Genomic DNA, 9,789 nt, shown 5'->3' on the forward strand with positions numbered 1-9,789 from the left:
TCTCTCATCATTTAATAAAATATTGTATAGCGTTTTCTCACTATTTCCTTCGAACACCATAGTTTTTGTTTTATTTGCGTTAATTTTTAAGCCCATGCTCTTTTTCAAACAGCACTCAATAAAATTTATACGCACTTCGTCTGCACTATGATATGTTTTTACTTGAGACTATAATGTATCACTTTAGAAACTTTAGAGAATTGCCTAATTTTCCCAGCGCCCAGAATTATTACCCCTAAATTTATCTATTCAACAGGTCATGAATTTTCACCTGTCTAATCAAGAAATTCTCCTTTTTGTTTCATGTGCTGTTCTTCACTAGGATCCATCTTCCGTGAGTATATAAACATTAAATAGTCTTCAAAATGATGAAGACATGCAAAGTCCAGCGAAACGAATTTAACAAACATGACTTTCACGAGCGATCGTGGGTGGACGGATTTACGCGAATTCTAAATATACTATTTTACACATGTTCCTGTGTTCGTTTGTTGCATGTTTACTTCCATTGGACGTCTCATCTTCATCTTCAATGTGCTCGGTGGCGACATTGCTGCAATTCTTCAGGGCGTAAGTATTATTTTTTCACCAGATTTTATTTGTTTAGAACTTCGGCTGTAATGAATTGCTCTGTCTTTCCGATCCAGCAGTAAACACTACTTTTTATAAGCTTCAGGAATTTTGGGATTATTCACTCTACCATTTTCTCACTGAAATTCCTCTTTGTGCATTATTTGCAGTTTAAGAGACCAGAAAATATTTTAGGAGTCGCAGAGTGAGGTTTTCGACCAAATTTGTCTTCGAAACCTAGTTCTGGAACTAGAAAAAAAAGTTTATTTTTTTGCAAAGTCCTAAATTTGATAGATTTTTCAGTGCTGGATTCAAATCTGTGAGGGAAAATAGTATGACACATTTCCTTTTTAAGCAAAATCCGGTTAAAGATGGAAAATGTAATATGGAAAGACACAAATCGGAAATATTATGATCACTTGACAAAGTGGATTGTCTTTGTCTTTGTTTTTAAAGTTTCTGAATCCAAATATAATTTTAGAATTTTTAAATAAAAAATGGCGGATCCAATGTGGCGAAAAAAAAATTGGAAAAATTCAAGCAATTTTACCAAACTGTCCATGTTTATGTTTTCGAGGTCGCTGAATCTAAATCTGACGTCGCATGTCATGTTGTATGCCTATTTGACGTAACTTTTCTGTAAATACAATTTTATTCATGCAGTAATTGTTAAAACTTAAAAAATAGCCCACTCTGGTGGGTGATGGGGGGGGGCATAGTACTTTTCTATCTTATCCTACATGAGGGAGTCAAAACCATTTGTTACATAAGATATTTTGTTGAAAATTGATGAATTTGATTAAAATGTCATCCTTTTTGTTTGAAAATTTAACCATTTTGTTGAAAACTCGTATTTTAGAATTGAAAACTCAACAGTATGTTTGCAATTTTTTTCTTTAATGACTAAAAATTTGGTGTTTTGAAAACCTAATTATTTAGTAGAGGATTCGTATTTTTTGTATGAAAATGAATGTATACTTCGTATTTTGAGATAGAAAGCTTCTTTCTTGATAATTAATTTTTTATGTTAGACATTCATAACTTAAAAAAGTTAATTTAAATAATTAAATTAAATTAATTCAATTAAATTAATTAAGTTAAATTAAATTAAATTAAATTAATTAATTAAATTAAATTAGTTCTATTAAAAATTCATTTCTTTGGTCGAAAATTCGTTTTGTTTTTGGTTGAAAATTTATCATTTATAGTAGAAATATAATGTATTTTGTTGAAAATAATTTTTTTGTTGTTGAAAATTCAACTCTTTTTTGGAAAATTCTTATTTTTGGCTTAAAAATTCAACTATATTTAGTCGAAAATTGAACTATTTTGTTAAAAATTCATTTCATTCATTAAGGATTCATAATCCTAGTTTAAACTTCATTCGTTTAGTTGAAAGTTCAACTATTTTGTAAAAATTCGTTTTGTTTTTAGTTAGAAATTAATTTTTTACGAAAATTCAAATTTGTTCATTTTTTTTTTAACGTTGATCTTTTTAGTAGAAAAGTAAGGCATTTCGTTAAAAATCTACTTTTTTGTAGAACATTATCTCATTAGGGTGAAAGTGTAACTATATTACTGAAAACTTATGTATTTTTTTGGAAAATAGTATTTTTTGATAGAAAATAATTTTGTTTGTTAACATAATAATGTATACAATTTACAAATATAATATGTTTGATTGAAAATTATATAATCTATTTTAGTTAAGGATTTAAGTCTTCTTTTAGTTGTGACATCAACTATAGTTGATATTTATACATCTTTCTTCAAAATGGATAATTTTGGTTAAAGATTCACAATTATAGTTGAAAATTTATCTTGTTGGTTTAAAAACGAAATTTCTTTATTAAAAATGCATATTTTCCTGTTAAAAATTCAACCGTTTTGAATAAAATACGTTTTTTAAAATTTTAACTTATTAATTTTTTCTAATGAAAATTCAACTATATGCATGGTTTAAAATGTCCGTAATTTGTTAAAAACCCCAAATTTTCTATGAATAATTGAATTGATTTGATTAATTGATTTATTGAATATTTCTCTTCTTGGTTGAAAATTCAACTGTTTTTTAGAACTCTCGGTTTTTTTCGCATCGCCAGAAAACCACACATTCGTCAAGCGTCAAACAAAAAAATATAATTTTCGAAAAATTTAAACTGACTATATTGTTAAAAAAAAAACAAATTAAACAAAGCCAATCAATAACCAAATATCACAAATTATACTTTTTTATTTTCGACCCACCCTATAGTGGAAACTTAAAATCATAATCTTGAATTACAGCAACCCTAACGCAAAATCTGTGGTCCCGCGACCTTTCTAATACAGAAATCTTGTTTTTTATCGAGGGAGGGGGGGGGGCGATAACTGACGTCTCTATGTAGTTGGAAGGTGAACGGCGCCCCAAACCCCGCGGGGGTCCCAGACGTCGCCGGAGACATCAGCGCCGCAGGCGGCCATTGTCTCAAGGGGAGTTTCGTTTTGGTCCAGCCAAAACGAAGGCTGGACCATCCCATAGCTGACACACTCGCGGGGGTCCAGCATCCCGTCGCGGGTTTCAAAATTAATAATAAACGAAATTCGAATCCAACCTGGCACACGTTAAATCGTCATGATACCACATCCCTTCCCCTTTCAGTAAAATACGATTTCACTTCCTGGAATAAATTTTTAGATTTTTATTCTACCCCTACTGTAATTTAAAATTTCAATTTTAAATAGTATGTCAGGTCTACGAATTAATTCGATGTCTACTTGGACGTTTTGTAACTCGTGGTCAAATTTGAATTTTTTCCCGCCCTAAGGTAGTTTGAAGGGGCGAACCTTAATCTTCAAAATACAATATAATGGGTGGTGATCCTGCGGACTCAACCTAAAAAATCATTAGTCAATACAATAAAGTCCAACAAGCAACATTTGAGACACTTCATTTTCTAGAATTCCAATTTTTAAAAATTGCAACTGAGTCGACCGAAAATATTTTCTCAACCTTAGGAGAAGGAGCGGTGACATGTAAAACGTCTAAAAAATGGTTTAAGACATTCTAAAATGACTATTTTCTATTTGAATTGCAAAAAGCATGAAGTGTCTCAAAGCTCCTCGTCGTAAGCCATTGTATTCACTTATGATTTTTTATGTCAAGTCCGCAGGGCCGCCACCAATTATATTGTGCTTTAATGTCTGAGGTTCCTCCCATAAAATTAACTCAGGGCGGACAAAAATTCAAGTTTGAACAACTATGATAACACATCAAAGAGAAGGAACCGAATTAATTTGTAGACCAACGCAAAAGGCATTTTGATTCCCAATTGTACAAATTATATGGAGGTCATTGGTCAGTTGGTCATAGGGAATTTCAATTTCTCGGTATCTAGTACATTTGTGTCATTCTCCCGAAATTATTATTTTGCCTGTAGTTAATTTTTCTTTAATATTTGCTCAAATTTGTGTGATTTTTTCCAGATTATGTTAGTTAATAATATTCTGAAATAATCTTAGAGAATAGATCCACCTTTTTTTATTATACATATTAACCGTTCTTTTCTGTATTCGGACTCCAAATTTAATTTCTCTGGCATGTAGTAATGATGACATTCTAAGCTAAAGCAAGGTAAAAAAGGTAATAAATGGTTTTACATATCTAAATTATAAATATTTTATAAAATGAATCTATATTTATTACTATTACCTGGAAAAATATGGCACAGATACATCCCAATAAATTGCGAAATCATATAATCGGGATTGTCTATCATTCCTCTGGACCGACGATAACTAGTAAAAATAAGCGTAACAGGTGGCAGTACCATGTATAACTTTTTATGCTTTTGGGTTTTTCTTCAAAATGCATATGCATCAAGTGAACGTAATAAACAAGCGCCTCATTCCTCACTCAGAAAATTTTTCGTTTGAACCAAAAAAACAAAATTTGTTTGATTTCATATAATTAAAAGAAACCATTTTTTGCTTCCAGGAATCTTTATTATCATCAGAGAATAACAAACATTCTTAACGTCTTTTCAGACTAGATATAGCTATGAATTGAAAATTTTGTTAATGAAATTTTTTCTGAAAAAAGATCTCCTTCACTCCGCTGGGAATCGAACCACGGAACTTTCAATTTAAAAAAATTTAAATTAACAAATTTTTGTAATCATAGCTAGATCTAGTATGAAAAGACGGTACGAATTGCTGTTATTTTTTGATGATAATACAGATTCCTTGAAAATTTTGAATACGTAACACCTGGAAAAATAATGCGTTTATTTCTGAAAAAGTATTCTTTCGATCTCTCTAGTGACTTAATTGGGAGGGGGGGGGGGTAATTAATATTTTTTTTACTATTTTTTTAAAATGAATGTATAATATCTCATGAATATTGTGTGAGAATTTCAAGTCGACCAGAGCAAAATTGACGGAGTTATGAGTATTTGAGTGTAAAAGAATTATCGAGTTATATTGTGGATTTTTTAGTGTGCAAAACTTTAAAGCGCTTTCCTGAAACTTATTATTTTTGAAGTCCGAGTACAGCATAACTGAAAATTTACTGGACCAATCGTTTGGAAATTTGGCACAGTACTTCTTCACATAATTCACCAGGTATCAATGGGAGCTTTTTTGTTTTTTGAAAATAATTATTGCTTTTACAATAACAAATTGACCGATTTTTTTTAGTGAAAATCGGTTTTTGGCTTTCACGCGCTACAAAAAATTTAAATAATTTTAAAAAATCCTTCCATTGTTACCTCGAGAAACATTTCCTGTAACAAATGTATTTTGATTTTTTTGTTTTACATAATTCTGTTGTGAGTTATGATGTACACCATATTATTATATGGAAATTCTTTGAATAAACTCACACTATCTGTATCGCCAAACATATGGTTCAATTCCCAACAGAGCGAAGGATAAGATCTTTTTTTTTAAATTGTTTGCTTCAATTAAAAGACGGTATATTTATTTTTGAAAAATCAAAAATATTTACCTTATTGATTGAAACAAATACTTTGTTAAGTACAATTTGTTTGATTAAAACAAAAAATACAAAAAGTGATCACAGAATAATGAATCTAATATATGATTTTTAATTTAGAAATTAGACGAAAAATTAGAAATTAATTAAATTTAAACATTATGGTTATGTAATTCTGCTTTTAAGCATGTAACGATAATTACAATTGACAAAAAATATATTGATTTCATACATCATTTTTATAAAGAATACTCAATTTTACGTTTAAGCGTAAAAAAAGATTCATCTCACTTGAACAAAATCTACCATTGATTTTCAAAAAACCATATTATATTTAAACAGGAAAATATAAACAGGAACATGTAAACAAGAAATTTAAATAATGTGTACCAAAGATTTATAATTATGAACTAACCAAAAATTTGTTCGAATCAAATTTTAATAAGAAAAATCAAAACATTTCTTTTAATCAATTAAATGTTTGACCCTATATGAAAGAAATAATTTATTTAATTGAAACAAACATTTTTCTTAGTGCTTTGGTACGTGTCAAATAAAGATTTATTATAAAAATTAGTAAATGGTGTATTTAGTGTTTGTTTAGGACTTTTTTTCCAAAAATAATTGACTCCAAAGTATACGTACGTTGCGAACACAGCCAAGGTACCCGGGTATCCACCATACAAAATTCAACTTTGAGTGGTTTTCGGGGGTTGTTGAATATTATTATGTGTTTGGAAATATAACTTAGGGGTTTCTGAAGGTGACTGTTGTGATTATTTTAATTTTTTAATTTGTTCAGTGTTTTGCTAGGAGATACTTAGGATTTGTGCAGACAAAAGTGGTCAGGGTCGTTTTCGGGTGTTATTGAATATCATTATGGGGTTGGAAGTACAACTTGCGGTTTTTTAAAAGTGACTTGGGACATAGTTTCACATTTTTAAATTTCTTGAGTGTTGAACATGGCTTTTTAAAAAAAAATGTTGATGTATTATTTATGGAGTTCAAAGGCGTACAGTGAAACTCTTCTATAGAGCCGATCTTGAGGCTGACGGTGGATGGGAACTAACTCATTATAGCCTGCGCCGCTTTTATTTGTTCACGCCTAAGTGCTCGTCTGAGTGACAACTGCAGACCCCGCGCACCCCGTATAGCTCCTGTCAAACCTACCTGCGACGCGGCGTTAATTCTCGGAAGGGCTATAGAAGAGAGGGCTATTGAAGGGTTTCACTGTATTTCAGGACGTTTCTCAATAGACGCAATATATTAGGACGATTTTCATGCTTATTCCTCCCCTACCATTTGTTCGAATCCACAAAAAAATTAATTTATTTTTTGTTTGTTTGAAATAAATATTATATTTAGAGGTGCGACAACCACGTGAAGTTTAAAACGTGTTTCCCATAAGGAAACCGACATTTTGTACATTTTATTCAGAATCGGCAATGGCGTATACAGTTCAATCTAAACATTTTCATTCACATTTAGCCATTAAATACGGATCAAAAATGACTTTTTGAATTTCACGACCATAAGTCTGTTGTTGTATAGGGTCTCGAAAAAACCCAAACGTGAAAAATTGGATTTTGCAAGTTTTGGAAGTTAATTATTAGATTTTACGATTTCTTTTAGTACAAATTGTTTCTAATACATAGAATGTTACTTTCCTCGTAAAGGAATAATTATTATTATGAATTATAATATTAGCAAATAATTATTCGATTGAGAGCTTTTTAATTTATTCATAGATGTATGTATATTGTCGTCGATGAAACCTTGCCTAATGAACAAAAATATTTATTGTTATAATAGGAATTAAGGAGATAACAAATAATTTGGAAAACTCCATAATAATTTTTTTAACGATTTTGCCAGTTAATTAAGTCTTGTCGAAGTATTTACAATGTCATGAACCATCGTTGCGAGTTTCCATGCAAATTGAGTCGTTTATCTGTCATTAAGTTTATTAAAATAATAACACGATCGACAACTCGGAACTGATAGCTACCAGCGATTTTTTAGCTATATAATTATTATTAAGTGTCTAAAAAAGTAGTCTGTTCCAATTTCTTCAATTAGATCTTTCAAAAAGTCCAACAGGTTGTTAATATCGAGACATTATCCCCAAAGAAAAAAAAAACTGAGCACCTCCTCCTAGTTTAATAACATAGGACAAAAAATTCAAACATTTTAAATTGAAACTGTTTTGTTCCGTTTATAAAAAATGTATATTAAGAATCTTACGCAAGATAAAGATTGCGGTCTTTGAATAATAATGGTCAATGGAAATGAGAAAGTGATTAGGGAAAAGTTAGAGAACTTTTCAAATGAATTTTGACGGTCATACTTATATAATAGGCTTGTTAGCAATATATTTGGCTTGTATTTCTATTTTTTTGCAGTTTGTTTCTCCCGAAGATTATATTTTTAGTTGCAAATTTTATCATTTAGTTGAAATTTCAACCAAATTTTGTTAAAACAAATTTTGTTAAAAAGTCATTCGTTTTGGGTTAAAAATTGAACTACATTATAGTAGAAAATTAACTTTTTATTAAAAACTTGGATTTAGGTATTGAAAATTCAACTGAAACCTTTCTTGGTTGAAAATTGAACCATTTTTTATTAAAAATTTTAATCTTTTTGTTTGAAAATTGAACTACTTGGTTATGGTTGAACCGCTTTGTTAAAAAAAGATTTTTTTGTTAAAGATTTATTATTTTAGTTAAAGATTTATTTTTCTCTAGAAGACTGGTAGATTTTACTGAGAGTTGAATTATATACACTGTTAGAAATTCTGGAAAATTCCGACACATTTATGATGCTAAAGTAACTGAAATTTACGAAATCAATTTGCTGAATACGAAATTCCGTAATTTTTATAGTAAATTTACTAAATTTATATTAATCATCAGGAGCGGCATTAAAAATCGTTTCCTAAAATTGAGGACAAAGCATGGTGATTGTGGTAATGGGCGGCAATGCACTGAAAAAGGTTTTTTTGAATTATAACGATGCAGTAAATCTGTTTTTTCCTGTATTGAATGCTGTCAAGTGTAAAAAGCATTCGAAATTGCATGAGAAGTAGAAATTCAAAAAGTTGTTGAAATCGCGAGTAAAGACAATAAAGGTTGGTGAGAAAATTATTATTATTATACCATTAAGCAATTTCCTTTTTGAAGTAAGCGAGACTCGATGAGAAAGGAAATGATGTGGGGGAGGGGGTATAGATTTTTAGATTGATCTACAAATTTTGTATTATTTATTTAAACAACACGTTTGTTCCGCAACACTTCTTTAACCCAGGCTGCTAATCAATCTCTCAAACAATCACCCCAAGTGAAGAGTTTCACAAAGTCGTAGATTTTTTATATAATATACTCAATGAATAAAAAGTGTTTATATTAACTTCACACATATTTTCGTATTATCTGCATTATCAGGACAAATATAGACTATACATTTTCTGATTAAAATTAATAAACCAAAAAATCTTTCAATACATTTTTTTCATTTTTAGTTAAAGTAAAAAAAAATTACTAAATTGTAACGGAATTTTCTGAAACATTTGACTAAATCTTTATGCAGTTACCGTTGTCGGAAGTGCTGTTCCTGTGAAAGAAAATTTAGAAACGGTTTCTGCATAAAGCTTGGGTGACACATCTGTGATTTATTATTATTATTACACCATTAAGCCATTTCCCTTTCAGGGTAGGCGTGACTCACTCGGCAGGGGAAAGGAGTAGTGTGTGGAAGGGATTGAGATTTTTCAGATTGATCCAGAATTCTCGTGCTATTTAAGTAAATAACACGTTTGTTCCGCAACACTGCTCCGACCCAGGTTGCTGATCAATCTCTCTAGCAATCACCCCAAGCGAAGAACCTCACGAAGTCGTTATGTAAGGTTCCCCACTTGGGTCCATTAATAGCCAAGATCTTTGTTTCAGGCGTCATTCACTCTACTGACACTCTTTTTATTAACTATTTGCCGCCATACTTTCCTGTCCTGGCATACTTCTCTAGCTTCTTTTATGTCCATGAATTTTTTCATGTAGGCTCTCGTGTTTCCGTGACTTCTTATGTCTCTTCTAAGTAGGGTCTCATTCACACATTCTAACCATTTTTTCCGCGGTCCACCTCTGGGAACGTTGCCATTTACTTTACCTTGATACACTTGTTTCGTTAGTCGTTCATTTGGCATTCTCTCAACATGTCCGAACCATCTTAACCGATTTTTTTCCCATGTG

The 9,789-nt window shown here is 30.6% G+C and overlaps 1 protein-coding gene across 2 annotated transcripts in view; it reads left to right on the forward strand.

Annotated features, from left to right (window-relative positions):
• Positions 1–9,789, forward strand: part of LOC117177420 (ankyrin repeat domain-containing protein SOWAHB) — a 439,406-nt gene that overhangs the window by 249,822 nt on the left and 179,795 nt on the right. The window contains exons 7-8 of one of the 2 annotated variants that reach the window (XM_033368092.1): positions 323–334; positions 568–570. In XM_033368092.1, coding sequence (XP_033223983.1) covers positions 323–334; positions 568–570 — 15 coding nt within the window. The remainder of the gene's footprint in view (positions 1–322; positions 335–567; positions 571–9,789) is intronic. The other variant, XM_033368091.1, reaches the window with a different exon arrangement.

Source organism: Belonocnema kinseyi, chromosome 7, assembly GCF_010883055.1.
Source record: "Belonocnema kinseyi isolate 2016_QV_RU_SX_M_011 chromosome 7, B_treatae_v1, whole genome shotgun sequence".
Taxonomy (NCBI): domain Eukaryota; kingdom Metazoa; phylum Arthropoda; class Insecta; order Hymenoptera; family Cynipidae; genus Belonocnema; species Belonocnema kinseyi.